This window comes from Aotus nancymaae, unplaced genomic scaffold, assembly GCF_030222135.1.
Source record: "Aotus nancymaae isolate 86718 unplaced genomic scaffold, 86718_ANA_hifiasm-v0.15.2.pri h1tg000012l, whole genome shotgun sequence".
Classification (NCBI taxonomy): Eukaryota; Metazoa; Chordata; class Mammalia; order Primates; family Aotidae; genus Aotus; species Aotus nancymaae.
In genome coordinates, this window is record NW_026988423.1 from 22615071 (window position 1) to 22631583 (window position 16513).

The following is a 16513-nucleotide window of genomic DNA, read 5'->3' on the forward strand; positions in this document are numbered from 1 at the left end:
AAAAATGTGACTTCTTATACTGCCCACCATCACTCCCCCAGTGGTTCCCTGCTTATCATGAGAAACTTCATCCTCCTGACTGGGAAGGAGGAGACCAGACCCATAGCTCTTCAGGTAAAAACCCATCTCCAGCACAGCCCAACCTGGTTTTTTGTTTGTTTGTTTTTTTGAGAGTCTTACTCTGTCACCCAGGCTGGAGTGCAGTGGTGCCATCTCGGCTCACTGCAACCTCTGCCTCCCGGGTTCAAGCAATTCCCTTGCCTCAGCCTCCCAAGTAGCTGGGACTACAAGCAGGAGCCACCACACTTGGCTAATTTTTGCATTTTTAGCAGAGACAGGGGTTTCACCATGTTGACCAGGCTAGTCTTGAACTCCTAACCTCAAGTGATCTGCCCACCTCAACCTCCCAAAGCGCTGGGATTACAGGCATGAGCCACCGCGCCCGGCCCCACCTGTTGTTTTGCTGGCCTGCTGCTACTCTGGGCAGGCAGAACATTTTCACTTCTGGTCTCCAAGTGTGAGAATTGGCCAGGCCACTGGCTTCCTGTTTTGTACCAGATCTGTTTAAATATCACAGCTTCTAGATGGTTTTTGATCACTAAGCAGTTTTTAAAAATATAATAATGATCCTCCCATCTGCTCCTACTTTGAGTTTCTCAGACCCCTGGTGCAGAGAGTGGGGCACTGTAGACTCTGGCCCTCCTGGCTCCTGGCACCAGGCCCCCTCCAATGCCACTGGCATGGGACAAGACCATTAAGACTTGAAGAAGAACCTACAGGAGAGAAAAGTTCCCTCTTCACCTTCCAGCTTCATCACGGCTTTGATCATTCCTTAGATTATACTTTAATATAGAAAAACCGCCATCTGTGTGCTCTGTCTCAGAAATGTAAGTGATCATGAGCACAGGGTTGAATGTAGTCAGGGATGCAAAGAGATCAAAACTTTTGGTTTTCAGAGCACCTAGGATTGCACCAGGGATGAAGCAATGCCCAACATGTTCTGAAGAGAGATTGATTTCGACACAATTTCCTGAGAAGTTCCTGGCTATGGCCAGAGCCATGCAAAGTACCGTGGAGAACTCAGAAGAGGTTTAAAACCTGATTCTGCCTGCAAGAAATTCCCATCAAATAGGAGAAAGCAAGGTTAACTTCCGGGAGACTGGATGCTCCCACAGTGCGTAGCCTAGTTCCTGGCATATTATGGAAGCAGCATGAATAAATAAATGCAAAGAAATAATCAATAACAAAGTTATGGGAGCCTGAGATTATCTGTATTTAAAATCAGCAGAGAGCAACATCCATGACTCTTACAGAGGCTCCCTGAAGAAGGGAGATTTGAGCTGGTATTAAGAATAAGCAGAATTTGGTGATTTGGAGGTCAAGGAAGGTATAAAAAGATAAAAGGAAAAAAGAGGAGAGGGTCAGTGGGAAGCTCAGAGCTGAGGATGGGGCCCTTGGGCTCCCGGCCCTTGTGACTGCCTCTGGGCTCTTAGGGCCAGTGGAAAGAAGAACCATAAAAAGGCAGTGGGGAGGTGCTGGGAGAGGCCCTGGCACAGGCATGGTCTGGATGCCCAGCCAGTGCCCAGCCCAACAAAACCTATGGCTGGATTTCCAGGCCTATGCTCCCAAATCATTTCTAAACAAGCTGGAATCTGCACTTCAGAACCCTCAACAGAAACACGCAGAGTCCAGGGGTGGGGCCCGGGCCCCACGGGTGAAGAAAGCTGTGCTTGCCAGTGGCCTGCGGAAGTAAGGAGAGGGGGAGGCTGAGGGGACAGAGGGTGCGTCAGAGGGCCCTAAAAGAGGAAGTTGCCCAGTATCAGTTCTGCTCCCGGGGATGGGAAATACCCTCCGTGCTCCCAGCCCCAGGCAGCTGTCCCTGTCTCCTCACCTGAAGCCACAGACCTGGGACCAAGGCCACCTGGGTCCTGGAAACCATCCTCCCTTTCAAGTTTCCCCAAGGCTGCTGAGTTCTGAGCACTTCCAGGGGCCTAGGGTGGCTGGGCACGGACTGCAGCCCCGGGATCCCTGCTGAGCAGGGTACGGTTGAGAGTTTTATTGGAGCCGGGCCAGGTGCAGCAGCTTACACCTGTAATCCCAGCACTTTGGGAAGCCGAGGTGGGTGGATCACTTAAGGTTAGGAGTTCGGAACCAGCCTGGGCAACAGGGTGAGACTCCATCTCAAAAAAAAAATAAGGAAAGAAAAGAAAAAGTAAGAAAGTTTTACTGGGGTCAGATACTCCAGGGGTTAGGAAAGGGCCCCAGTCCTCAGAAATGAAATCCAAGGAAGGAAGCCAAAGTCAACCCATCTCCCCTCCCTGCTACTCCAAGAGACCTTCAAAGAAGGGAGGAGGTCCCACAACCATGAAGGGGCCTTCCCCATTCCCACTTACTCAGGGGCAGAAGACTCGGTCGAAGACCTCCAAATCCAGAGACTTGGAAATTAAGTCAAAGCCTGGCTATGCTGGGACAATGGCCCCCAGACCCTGGCAGAAAATAGGGTAAGGGCTGGTAAGGCTCCTCGCCTTCCTTCTTCTACAATCTGCTAGAACCCAAAACAGGAAAGAAATGAGGCTTCAGGAAAGGGAGGCTAGGAAGAAGAGACACAGCTTCCCTCCTCCCCCTCCTGCATCTGTTGCTGGACTGCTAGCAGAGGGGCTGGCTGCTGGCTGTTCTAACTGCAAGTTTCAGCAGTGACCGGGCCCTTTCTCTTGCCCTACTCCATCTACAGCAGCCCCGAGGACTCTGCCTCTCTGGATTGAACAACTCTGCACTAAGCAACTTCTGAGCTGATATCCCTATGCACGCTTTGCCTCCAGTCCAGCAGGGCACAGACCGGAGGAAGGAGTGATGACTCATGAAGTGAACTGCCCCGCTGTTCACCAAACTGCAGTGGATTCCTGGTTTCCCTGGTATATTATCTGGTTTGTTCAGCCTCGCCTGGGTTCCTCTTCCTACTCCCACCATTTCCGGCCCACTTTTGCCACAGGGCAGCCTTTGCATAAGAAATGCAGAACACTGTGAGATAGCGCTCACCCACTCCTCTGTGCCCACCCCGTCCCAGGAGCTGAGGCAACAAAAACATGTTTCTAGGCTGTTCTCAGCACTGCGCATCAGAACTGGGAGCTGGCCGTGTTTGGGAGGCACTGAGGCCCTCAGCAGTGAGAGAACAGGCCCAGATGGGGGACGGGGAAGGGGGAGGGCCGAAAGTGCCAGAACCAAGTAGAGAGCGGGGCAGGGCAGAGTCAAGGCCCAGCTCGGGCTTCAGGGAAGTTGGCCTTAGGTGGGAAGGTTAAAACCATGTCTGGAATCACCTGTTTCCACATAACTTTGCCTATTAAATCTATGACTAGCTTTCCAGCCCTGGTCTACCCTACAAGGGGAGGTGACTGGAGACACCCCATAAAGAAGCTCCCCACTGGTGTCTGGAGGCCTCGCCCACACTGCACTGCACTGGGCAGGGCTGGTTCTCCAGGACATCTGTGACCCCTCCTACAGGCTCAGGGGCTTCCCAGAACCTAGCTCCCTCCTGAGGAATGGCCGCCTTTTAGTTCTGTGAGAAAGCCGCTGCTGCCCAGCCAGACTCCATCCCTAGATGCCTGCCTCTCCAGGACTCCCATGCCGCAGACTGGTGTGTATCCAGAGGAGACCCCCTCATTCTCCACAGGGAGGGGCCAGGCCAGGCCTTGAAGATCCAAGGGGATGAGGACAGCCCAGGGGAGCCTGGAAGGGGTGGGAACTGCCACAGGGAGAAAAGGTTTGGATGCGCAAAAGCAACTGAGATGTGAGGAAGGGAGGGGTTGGGAGGCAGGCGAGGGGAGGTGTGGTCAAAGGGTTAGTGGGCCATGAAGCAGGGGCGGCTCCTGGGCTCAGAAAGCTCAGAACTGAAGTGCTAGAGTGATGCTTCTTGGAGAGTCTGATCATCTGGAAACTTTGTCTTAGAGCAAGAGTTGAGATAAAAAAGCTGTGCTCTGGAAGCTTCCACCTTGAATACAAACAGAATCTTCCCAGGAAGGAAAGGCCGGGCATGGATTGGGTGGACAGGAGAAAACAGGGCCAGCCCAGTGCCAGAAGCAGGTGGAGGAAAACATGACCCCAAGCCTGAGATCAGAACCAGAAGACGGGATGAACCAGATAATCTCTTTGGGTTCCGAGTGGTCCTTGGTGCGAGGCTTGGGTGCCTGGACCCTCTTAAGACCTTACTTGGACATCAGGCTGACACGGGAGCTCCCCGACCTCCAGCTCGCCTCTCCAGGGCTCCACAAGCTGCTGCCCCTGCATCAGACTAGCCTGTTGGAGAACTTCATGTAGCCACCATCTGGGCTGCTGATGTGACCACTGATGGTGAAGGGTGGACCCATCTCCAGATCCTTCAGGTTCCTGAGAAAGATGATCCAATCAGGCTACTGGAGCTGACAACCTAGCCTCTCCCTTGGACCCCATCTCCTTTGACTCCAGGGCACCGACTCACTGACTTGTCTTCCAGCAAAGGAAGTGGGCCACCTACCATAATCATCTCTCAGTGCCAAAGGAGGTACAGCCCTGCCTGTGGCAAGTAGATGAGATGACCAGCACCAAGAGGACTTCCAGCTCGCACTCCCTAAATCCTTGACTTTCTCATATGCGTCTCTTTTTGATACCATCTTGTGCCTGAGATTACATTATTTGTAATCAGACCTGTCTCCAGCATAGACATGAAATGCTTGAAGACAGAGACTATGCCCAGTCATCTTTGTACTCTTAGAAACATACCACAGTAGTGGTGGTTATGATAGAATCTTTCTGAATAAATGATGGAAGGGTGGAAAAAGGGAAAGATGGATGAATGCATGGATGGATGAAAGAAAGGAAGGAATGATGGATGATGGCTGGATGAATGAATGGATGGATAGATGGAAAAAAGGAAGGGAGGGAAGGAGGGAGGGAGGAAAAGGAAGGAAGGGAGGAAAAGGCAGGAAGGAAAGAAAAGGAAGGAAGGAAGGAATAAAGGAAAGAAGGAACGAGGGAGGGAGGAAGGAAGGCTGGCTCTGCCTGCTTGGGGGAGAGATGGATGGATGGATGAATGGATGAATATTCCTGCCTAAGAGTGAATATTAAAAAGGTCATTGTCATCAGGGTTTCACATAGTCCTACGTTCAAGCTTTTATTCATGAGACTTTTCTAAATTGATTCTCGTGCCCTCTTTTATTTTCTTAGGGGCATGAACAGAAGACAGGAATATGAAGCAGTCAGTTCTTATTCTATCTTTGATTCTTTTTCTACCCCCAATGCCCACCTCACCCAGATCTTCCCTGGATTTACTCACCGGATTTGATATAAGTTGAAGACAAAATTAGGCCCTAAGAAGACAATTCAAAAAGAGAGGGTTAACACTTCCAGGGAAAGCAGTCCATCACCCTTCTAAGAACGTCTGGTGCCCCCTCACCCCTGTCTGGAGAGTGGCTGGGCTGAGCCTCAGGATGGCTTGGAAGCATCCCAGCCTCCTTCAGGGCCCCCCATTAAGGCTCTTGATTACCCTGGGATGAAGGCAGTCCTAGCCTGGACCCGAAAAGAACCAGACCTGGGCTTGAATTGAGACTCCACCTCATTCTAACTCCACGACTTCAGCCTCATGTCCCCATCTATAAAAGTGAAGGCTATAATATCTTTCTCATGTGGAATTTTAAAGAAAATCTTATTAGGTAAAAGTGTATTGGCACAGAGTAGGTGCTCAACAAATATCCATGGACTCAAGTTAACTGCAGATCTGTGAAATAGTCTCTGCCCCTTGGCATTCCAGCACACCCTTCCAGCTTTCCCAGAGTCCTGTGAAAAGTGCAGCCATGTCTCAGAGTTGAGAACATCACAGCAAATTCCAGGAGACTCCCAGTGAAGCCGACACCTCCACAAGTTTAGGAGAGGGTCCCAAGACCCACAGACAGGGGCAGAGACACACAAGGAGCCAGACTGAGACCACCTGGATCGTGGCCTGTCTAGCCCATTGCTCTCTTATCTAGCCCACAGAGGCCCCTGGCATGGCCTCCTATGGGCTCTGAGGGAGGAGGAAGCTGTCTACTTGCTTGGGTGGGAGGAGCCCCCATTCCCTCAATAAAGGCGCCATTGCCTCACCTCACCACCTCAACTGCTCAGCCGCCCACTCAAGTCTTCAACCACTGCAACCACCACAGGAAATACTTTTGCATCCCACTATGCTGAGGAGTTTGCAGCCCTTCCAGGCATTGCCAACTGCTATGAGAGAGGAAGAGCTGGGGCAACAGGGCCCAGTGCACACTCACCCTCCCAGCAGTACCCACGCTGGTACCACTTGGCCAGGCTGTAGCCGAGGATGGACACGAGCAGCAGCGACAACCCCACACCAAGAATCAGGCCCAAGGTGTTGATGGAGTCCTCACCTGCAGAGACACGCAGCTGTGCATGCTCCCACAGCCCCCTGCACCAACCCACCTGTACCATGTTCCAAAGTTCCTCCCCTCCCTTCCCACTGCCCACCAACACGACTGTCCCCTGGGAGCCTTGCTCTGAGCCAGATGATTCAGCCCAGCTATACGAAGGTGAAAATGTCTGGATACCTGAATTTTTAGAGTGAGCCTATCTGGTATTTGGAGCTTCTTAATCCAAAGGAATAGTCCTCTGATAATAGAGATTGTTTGAAGTCTTTCTGAAGTCACAGGCATTCTACCTGGAAAAGGCTCTGCCTTTCTTGGGGAGAGCCTGGGAGGTTCAGCCTCAGCATGAGCCAGATGGTCAGGAGGGGCCACCTGGAGGGCCCAAGAACACAGACCCAGGAGCCTCGGCCAACCCCTTTGCAAAACCCATGTACCCAGTGGCAGTAGGGTGTTAACCCTTGGGCTCTGTTTGCTGACTGTTCTTACCACTTCTTCCTTTTTTGTGGTATGAGCTCTTAGCTAAATTTATATTTTATTTGTAAAGCCCAACCTTGAAAGAGAGAGAGAGGTTGGAAACCTGCAGGGAGATGAGATAAGCCACAGCAGGAACAGAGAGGGCAACCAGGTTCTGAGGAAGAGGCTGGCAGTGGGAGCACCCTGGGGACAACCCACCTCTGCTGGACAGGGAATCAGGAAAGCCAGCCCCACTCCTGCCTGATAAGGAGTGTGAAAGAATAGAATGATTCGGCCGGGCGCGGTGGCTCACGCCTGTAATCCCAGCACTTTGGGAGGCCGAGGCAAGTGGATCACGAGGTCAAGGGATCGAGACCATCCTGGTCAACATGGTGAAACCCCGTCTCTACTAAAAATACAAAAAATTAGCTGGGCATGGTGGTGCGTGCCTGTAATCCCAGCTACTCAGGAGGCTGAGGCAGAAGAATTGCCTGAACCCAGGAGGCGGAGGTTGCGGTGAGCCGAGATTGCACCATTGCACTCCAGCCTGGGTAACAAGAGCTAAACGCCGTCTCAAAAAAAAAAAAAAAAAAAGAATAGAATGATTCCCCGTTTGGTGTCCTGAGGCTCCAGGGATATTGCCAGGAGGCCAGGAGCTGCAGTGGTTGAGCCTAGACTTTAGGTGCGGGCTAGCCTCTGAGGCCCAGATCCATTGTTTGCAAACTGTGAGACCCTGACACACATAAGTCCCTTTACCTTACCTGGCCGAACTTCGACTGCTCTGATAGAAAATAAGACCAATATTAGATACACATAGATTTGTTGTGACAATTAATAGAGATGCTGTAGAGAGTACTTAGGAGAGGATCTGGCATGCACTAAATGCTCAATAGATGTAAATTACATCATCATTGTTGTTGTTGTCATTAGTATTATCAAATGGTGGAATTGTGTTTTTTAAATATTTCACAATTCTCCCATTTTTGATGGGAGACCATTGATAATAAAAGCCATTTCCCCCCCGATGCAATGCCCCTTGGTCCTTCCTCTCACTAGCGACCAGGTTATTCTCTACTCGGAGAAGAGAATGTGACAGCCAAATGCAGAGGGAAGGAGTCTGTCCTTTCGGTTTTAAGTTCCCCAAAACCAGGCCCTTAGAGAAAGAGAAAGAATTCACAGCATAGATAAGAAGTGAGCCAGAGCAAGAATTACCCTCCTAGTCATACTAGGAAAAAATCTCCATCCTGGAGAGATGAAAGAGATAAAGAAAAAGGTTATGTTACAAAAATGCTGATGGGTCCTGAAGAGAGCAACCTTATTCCCTGCTCCAAAGTTGAGCCCCGGGAAGGCAATAGAATTCCCAGATGGAGTTGTGGGATCCAAGAGCTGGGCTGAGCTCCAAGAAAAGCAAGAGCCCAGGTAAGAATAGTTGCATGGGATGCCTTACCAAATGGAGCCTCACACAGCCTTGAAGAGTTGCTGTCATGGCATGAGAGCAACCTAATGATTCCTGTATCCACAAGAGAGACAGAGAAGTCATAGAGAGTCCCTGCAGGCCTGGAAGAACCATACAGCTGGGATCTAGGGACACTTCTGCAGCATCCTGATGCTCAAAGCCTACTCCATATGATGGCTGTCTCTATGGGTATGGTGTGAGCAGATGACATCAGGAACTATGCACTTCTCCCTACCCCACTCTTAAACTCCCTCCCCAGGAAAAGGGGAACAGGGATGTTTAAAGTGACTAAAATTAAAATTCTGCCATCTTAACAGGCTGAGACTGAAAATAGAAGTTAGATTTTAGAAAAAACAAAGTTACATTTCTTGCATACATGAGTTTATCAGCTGAGATATATGCCTCCTACTAAGACCATAATGATGAAGATGATAAATATTATTACTTGGGGGCAACTACTTGTCCACCAAAATCCATTCTCCTCAGCCTCCTTTGCAGTTATGTGCCACCTGGAATGACAATAGCTGGACAAATGTGGAGGTCGCATGCTGAAGATGGTAAAGCTGCTATCAAACTGGATCCCTGAGTCGCCATGTGGAGGAGAGTCATCCGCAGACATGAACACCTACTTAGACTAGAGGTCTAAGTAAGCTTCTGTTATGTTTCTGCCATAATTAGTTTGGATCTGCTTGTTACAGCAATTTAGCCTGCTTGACCAATGTAATTACTAATCTTATTTCACTCTCTGGAAGGCATTTCAGCTAGAAAGCCAGGAAAAAGGAAGAATCAGGAGATGACACACTCCCGTGCTATGGAAAGAAAGGCTTATTGATGACCCCAACCTGGAGTCCAGCATGGAAGTGAGCTATTGTCCCAGGACCCCAGAACACAAGAACAGCTTAGATACTGGCAGAAAAGCATGTGTGGGCAGTGGCCAAGGGAACTGGAAGATGCTTCAAGGGAGGCAGCTACAGATGGTTGAAAAGGGGAGGGGAACAATGGAATAGCCTCTTGCAAGCCCAAGTCTTTCTGCAAGTATTTAATTGCATCTTTATAGGATGCCAGCCTCACACACTACCCATGGGTACCCCAAGTTCAGTGTTGACAAAGCAATGAGACAAAGACAGGTTAAGAATGCATAAAGTGGGACCAGGGGGCCGTTGCAAAATGGAGGCTGCAAAGGCCCTGAGCTCTGGTTTTCCACAGTATTTATTAAATACAATCACTTTGATATATAGTGCAGATGGTGGGGTGAACCAGTGAAAGGAAAGCTGTGCATCAAACATAAGGTTAATAGCAGTGGCAGTTTATGCAAGTTTTCTAAGAGCTAAAAGCAAGTAATTCTTTATCTACAGCTGGTGGGAAAAGACTTAACAAGGAGCCTACATGTCTGGCTACATTCCAGCCCTTCAAAGGATTGTTACCTCCTTGAGCATTATGTTTAAAATGTCAGAGCTTGTGTCACTGTGTACATGGGAACATGCTGGCATAGAGAGGCCTTCCTCCCCAGAGGCCTCCTGCTGCCTTCCACAGTTTATTGTTCCTGATTTCTTTTGTACATTACTTCTAACCAGTTTATGTAGGCTCACTGTAAACCCTTCCTCCATTGCTATTTCCCCCAACAATCTTCTCTGTGCGAGGCACTGTTCCAGGCACTTGTATTAAAGCAATAAAACATATGAAAACCTCTGTTCTAATGGAGATTACATTCCAGTGAAGGGAGACAGGCTATAAACAAAATAAAGAAATTAATTATATAGCATATTAGAGGGTGGTACATACTAGAGAAAAAATATAAGCTGAAAGAGAGATGGAAAGCATTGTGTATGGGGAGAGCAGTTTTAAATAAAGTGGTCAAGGAAGACCTCATGACAAATGTGACAAATGGGGAGCAAAGACCTAAAGGAGGTATATTAGATCATTCTGACACTCCTAATAAAGATATACCTGAGACTGGGTAATTTATTAAAAAAAAAAAAAGGTTTAATTGACTCACAGTTCAGCATGGCTGGGGAGGCCTCAGGAAACTTACAATCAGGGTGGAAGGGGAAGCAAACATGTCCTTCTTCACATTACAGCAGGAAGGAGAAGAGTGTCAAACAAAACGGGGGAAAGCCCCTTATACAACCATCAAATCTCATGAGAACTAACTCACTGTTAGGAGAACAGCATGAGGGTAACCACCCCCATGATTAAGTTACCTACCACCTGTTCCCTCCTACAACACATGGGGATTACGGGTACTACAATTCAAGATAAGATTTGGATGAGGATGCAGCCAAACCATATCAGAAGGTGAGAGAAGAAACAAGCCATAGAGATATCTAGAGTGAAAAGGTCTAGGCAGAGGGAGCAGTGGATACAAATTAGGCAGGAGCATGCCTAGCAGGTTCCAGGAGCATCCAGGAACCCAGAGTGATGAGCAGGAAGGCAGTAGGAGAGGAGGTACCAGGAGCCAAATAATGTAGTGCTTTGAAGGCAATGAGGGTAGCTTGGCTTTTCCACTGAGTGGGAGTCACTTGGGGACTTGGAGCAGAGAAGGGACATGACCCAATGTTTTAAAAGGATGTCTCTGACTGGCTACTGTTAAGAACTGATGAGGTAGGGAATTATGCCAGAGAAAGGGGACCAGTCAGGAGGCTAGTGCAATATCCAAGCAAGAGACAGTCATTGGAGGAAAGAAGTGCAAGGAACTAAGAGGCCAGGGTCAAAGAAGATCATCTCTGTGTATGACAGAGAGAGGGACAGTGACCCAGGAGCTCAAATCTTCAAGAACTAGGGGATATGACCCACAGGTGGATGGACAGATGACAACACAGCATCATAGCGATACTGGTGGTGTTTGTGGAAGCTGGGGTTTGAAGGGTTTCATCAAAGAAAACTCTGTCCAAGAGTAGGAAATACCCATAGGAAAGCCCCAGCAGGGAAATCACAGGCCTTTCAGAGACCCCGAGGTGAGAGAAGGAGATGCTATGTCTCTGTTGTTACTTTTTTGTCCCCTGTACGCTGTGCCTTCTTACTTACGCAGCTTGCAGAAAGAATTACTCTATTTTACCTCTCGATTTTTCTAGGATGCTCCTTTAACTAATATTCTTTAGACTTCTTTTTAATACTTTTACATTTTTATTATAAAATATTTCGTGCATACAAAAAGTACATAAAATAACATGAAGGACAGCCATGTGCCTACTACTGATTTTTCAAAGAATTCTAAAATCCTGCCACTCTTACTTATAAAGTAGTTTGATTTCAGGGTAGTCCTCTCCTATCTCTCCCTCCAGGTAAATACTCTCCCAAATTTGGTGTTTCTCTCTCCTATACACCATTTTTAGCCATTACTTCATATTTTTAATAAATTATATATATCTATGTAGATATAGAAATATACAGCAATTTTTTAAATTATACTTTAAGTTCTGGGGTACATGTGCAGCTCATGCAGGATTATTACATAGGTATACACATGCCATGGTGGTTTGCTGCATTGATCCCCCAATTATCTATATTAGGTATATTATCCCTCCCCAATCCCCCCATCCCCTCCTATCCCTCCCCTATCCCCTGCTGTGTGATGTTCCCCTGGTGCGTGATGTTCCCCTCCCTGTGTCCATGTGTTCTCATTGTACAACACCCACTTATGAGTGAGAACATGTGGTGTTTGGTTTTCTGTTCTTGTGTCAGTTTGCTAAGAATGGATGACGGTTTCCAGCTTCATCCATGTCTCTGCAAAGGGCGTGAACTCATCCTTTTTACAGCTACATAGCATTCCATGATGTATATGTGCCACATTTTCTTTATCCAATCTATCACTGATGGACATTTGGGTTGGTTCCAAGCCTTGCTATAGTGTACAGTGCCGAGATGACAAACTTGCTCTAATTAGGCAGCACAACTAATTAGCTGTCAGTATGACCCGATGTCAACTAGGTCACAGGGTCAATAGAGTTGAATCCCTGCCTGTGGTTACCCTACCCTGCAGCCAGGTATCAAATTATAGGCTTGGATGAACTGGAGATGAATGTCATTGTTTATTTTGAATAATAACGTCTGTTTGTGTTTCATTCCACAAAAATTGCCTCTTGGCATCACCGAGCTCAGCCTCCAGTCAGTCATCCTCTGGTCCTGCTCTGCCATCCTTCCAACCTTACCACCCTCGTGCCTGAATTCCACCTGCTGTCTGCCTCATAAACAATGCCAGCTCCCGACCCCTCCGATTTCTCTCACTTCATCAGCCCCTTCCTGGCTTTGCTTTCAGCCCCCAGGGTGAATCCCGTCAACACACCACTCACTTGCAAATATAATACCTTCATCCTTGTTCTTCTGCCACACCTGGCCAGCACCACTGCAGCCCTGGAGCAGGTCAGACATCCAGCCACACCACCCATGCACCTGGGTGCTGAAAAGTCCTTCAGCCACAGGGTGGTGACCACAGCAACATCACTGCCTCCAGCACCCAGCGGAGATTCCACCCACAGCACTGTCACCTGTGTGCCCACGGTCAGCTCTCTCCCCACAGTGGCTCTGTCCATGTTTCAGAGTGCTCTGCAAGGTGCCCATCATGCCTCCCCTCCCCCAGTGCTGACATCAGATGCTCTGACCTCCTACTCCACAGAGGAAGCGGAGCTCTGCAGACAGGAATGCATCATGTCCTGCCTCTCCTTATCCCTCCCACTCCCATTCACACATCTAGATCCAAACCCTTCCTGAGTGCCCTTCAGTTTCCAGGAAGGTTTGTCTCTATCCCTTCAAAGCCTTCTGAACTCCGTTCCTCCTCAAGACAGAGTGCCAACTGGCAGTTCTTTCTGCGCCTTCAGTGTCGCCCTTTCTCCAGCAGGTAGCCACGCCCACGTCTCCCTTCCTCCAACACACCACTCTCCCTTGAGGCTACCGCTGCTCTAGCTGTGGCCAGACCTCCTTCCTTCCCCTCACCACTCAGCTTGGGGAGCGAGTGGCCAACCCTTGTCATCTCCAGTTCTCACGGAAATGTGTGGCCTGGCTCTTTTTCTCCTTTCTTCACCACCTCCTTGCACCTCCGTCCACGCTACACCCCTTGATGGTCTGGCCTCTGCTCCCTTCATTCCTCTGGAGCTGCGTTTGCAGAGGCCGCCGATGACCTCTGTTGTAACTTCTGCAAATGGTGTTTGATGACATGGCTTGCCTCCTCTGCAGAGTCGGCCTGTCTTCCTGGAGCCTTTCTCACGCCGTGATTGTCCTTCTCTGTCTGGATCTTCTCCATCATCTCCACTTTGTATGTTGGCGTTCCCGAGGGTTCCTCTGTGGCCCTCTCTTTTTCTTGCTTTTATTCTCTCCCCGGGGATGTCATCTTCTGCGGTCGCACCCATCACCTGGGTGCTGATCTCTCCCAAATTCAGCTTTCTGGTCCAGAGGACCCTCCTGAGCTCTAGACCTAGATATCCATTGCCCAGTGAACATCTCCTCAAGGGGTCTGGCAGGTACCTTGAACCCAACAGGACGATGGAACTGCCTTCCTGTATGTCCCTGTTTTGATCAGTGACACTGCCCCCTGCTCTGTTGCCTAACCAACACCCAGGAGTCACCAGGCCTCCCCTCTCTCCCTAAGGTACTACTTCCAATTGATCTCTCAGTTCTGCTGACCCTCCCTTCCTGATGTCCTATCCACCTCTCCCCTGTCCCTTGCCCTGGGTCAGGTTCCCACCATCTCTCCAGGATGACTCTCCTGGCTGCCTGGAGGGTCACCTTAGCCTGGGCTCACTCCTCCCAGTACGTCCCAACCCTGGCCAAAGTGAGCCTCTCAGGGGCCAATAGAATCCAGCCTCTCCTTGAGCAGCAATGCCTCCATGACCTGCCCCATCCACCACTTGATCCTCAGCCACTACCTGGCCACATGGAGCCTTCAAAGAACCATGATCTCTCCTGCCTCTCCACCTTCAGCCTAGAGCCTCTTCTTCCTTCACCACCTCCTCTGCTTGGCAACTGACTGATCATCCTTCACAATTCATCACAGATCTCATGTAGCCCAGGGATGCTTCCTTGACACCACCCTCCAATCTAGATTCTGGGCTGTCCCCCAGTGCTCTCCAAACCCCCATGTTTACCTCTTCTAGCACAGATTACCTGTCACTGTGGTACTGTCTCAGCTCCTCTTTCTCTCCACCAGAGGTCTGTGGCTATTTCTCCCATTTCCAGATGCCTTGCCTATGTGGCAAAACAATAGTATATGATTTTTGAATCAATAATCAAGGAGGACTTCCTAGAAGAAGCAGCTATTAGGTGGTGTTTTGTAGGCAAACACAAACTGGTGTGAAGAGGAGGATGAGACTGAATTGCATAGAGTCGAGTCTGTGACTCAGGGTCCTTCAAGAGCCAGGGGAAACTGAAGGAAATGATGGTTTGAAGCTTCATCCATGTCCCTGCAAAGGGCATGAACTCATCCTTTTTATGGCTGCATAGTATTCCATGGTGTATATGTGCCACATTTTCTTTATCCAGTCTATCATTGATGGGCATTTGGGTTGGTTCCAAGTCTTTGCTATTGTAAACAGTGCCGCAATGAACATAATAGAACGATTTATAACCCTTTGGGTATGTACCCAGTAATGGGATTGCTGGGTCAAAAGGTATTTCTATTTCTAGATCCTTGAGGAATCTCCACACTGTCTTCCACAATGGTTTAACTAACTCACACTCCCACCAACAGTGTAAAAACGTTCCTATTTCTCCACATCCTCTCCAGCATCTGTTGTCTCCAGATTTTTTAATGATTGCTATTCTAACTGGCATGAGATGGTATCTCAATGTGGTTTTGATTTGCATTTCTCTAATGACCAGTGATGATGAGTTTTTTTTCATATGTTTGTTGGCTGCATAAATGTCTTCTTTTGAGAAGTGTCTGTTTATATCCTTCGCCCATTTTTTGATGGGTTTGTTTGTTTGTTTGTTTCTTGTAAATTTGTTTAAGTTCTTTGTAGATTCCGGATATTAGCCCTTTGTCAGACGGGTAGATTGCAAAAATTTTTTCCCTTCTGTTGGTTGCTGGTTCACTCTAATGATTGTTTCTTTTGCTATGCAGAAGCTCTGAAGTTTAATTAGATCCCATTTGTCTATTTTGGCTTTTGTTGCCATTGCTTGTGGTGTTTTAGTCATGAAGTCCTTGCCTAATTGCAAGGACTAGGTTTTCTTCCAGGGTTTTTATGGTGTTAGGTCTTATGTTTAAATCTTTAATTCATCTGGAGTTAATTTTTGCATAAGGTGTAAGGAAGGGGTCCAGTTTCAGCTTCCTGCAAATGGCTAGCCAGTTTTCCCAACACCATTTATTAAATAGGGAATCCTTTCCCAATTGCTTGTTTTTGTCAGGTGTATCAAAGATCAGATGGTTGTAGATGTGTGATGTTACTTCCGAGGCCTCTGTTCTGTTCCATTGGTCTACATGTCTGATATATAGCATTGTTTTACATGTTTGCAAACTTTATGAGAATTATATTAGGACCATTTCCACTTCTGACCATGGTGGAATGATAGGGACCAGATTTACTCTCCTACTTTAATAACTAGAAAACCAACAAATTATGTAAAACAGTGGGTAAAGGTAGTACAGAACAGTGATCCCTGAAGGAAGGAAGTAAAATAAAGAGCTCTCTAGGATTGCCTGGCTTATTGACTGGGTGAGTTCCCCAAGTTCCAGCACGGGAGAGAGAACCCAGAAAGAGCCCAGCAGACAAATTGAAGAGTCAGAATTGAGAGTTCACGGAAGCCCAGGCAGCTAGAATTTACAGGACAAAACGCCAGAGAGAAGGGAGCTGGACAGAGACAAGGATTCCCAGAGATCTGCAAAGGGGTCCCCCAAAGTCTTTATTGTGGCTTGCCTTTTAATTTTGCTTGTAATGTCTCTTTTGAGCAGAATTTTAACTTATTTTTTTATGTTTTAATCAATTTTATCTATATTTGTGCTTTTTAAAAATCTTATTTAAGACATTCAACTCCACCATAAGACATACTTCTTAATTTTTTTCTAAAAGTTTTAACATTTTGTTTTTTACAGTTTAGGACTTTAATCAACCTGGAATTCATTTTTATACACTATCTTCATAATTTTTATATAGAAATTAATTTTCCACTGTTTTCCCCTTCATCACTGGTGCTTTCACATATCAAGTTCTACAGATGTGCTTGCTTCTTTTTCTGGGCTTTCAACTGTCTTCTATTGGTCTACATGACTGTCACTGGACACTAGACATGT

The 16513-nt window shown here is 47.9% G+C and overlaps 1 protein-coding gene across 1 annotated transcript; it reads right to left on the reverse strand.

The window, feature by feature from the left end:
* Nucleotides 1-460: 460 nt before the first annotated feature.
* On the reverse strand, nucleotides 461-13385 carry SMIM35 (small integral membrane protein 35). Its single transcript, XM_064375458.1, has 4 exons — nucleotides 12600-13385; nucleotides 6276-6392; nucleotides 5306-5339; nucleotides 461-4380 (listed from the first exon to the last, which is right to left on the reverse strand). The coding sequence occupies exons 1-4, from the start codon at nucleotides 12661-12663 to the stop codon at nucleotides 4281-4283; spliced, it is 315 nt and encodes a 104-aa protein (XP_064231528.1). The 5' UTR covers nucleotides 12664-13385; the 3' UTR covers nucleotides 461-4280.
* Between the last annotated feature and the right edge of the window lie 3128 nt (nucleotides 13386-16513).

Bases quoted from the DNA above. Each gene is read 5' to 3' on its own strand.
- SMIM35 (XM_064375458.1), bottom strand. From the start codon at position 12,663: ATGTCTGACCTGCTCCAGGGCTGCAGTGGTGCTGGCCAGGTGTGGCAG. The intron at 6,393-12,599 runs GTATTATATTTG...GTGTCTCTGCAG, and splicing joins GCAGAAGAACAAGGATGAAG to GTGAGGACTCCATCAACACC. The intron at 5,340-6,275 runs GTGAGTGTGCAC...TTGTCTTCTTAG, and splicing joins GCGTGGGTACTGCTGGGAGG to GGCCTAATTTTGTCTTCAAC.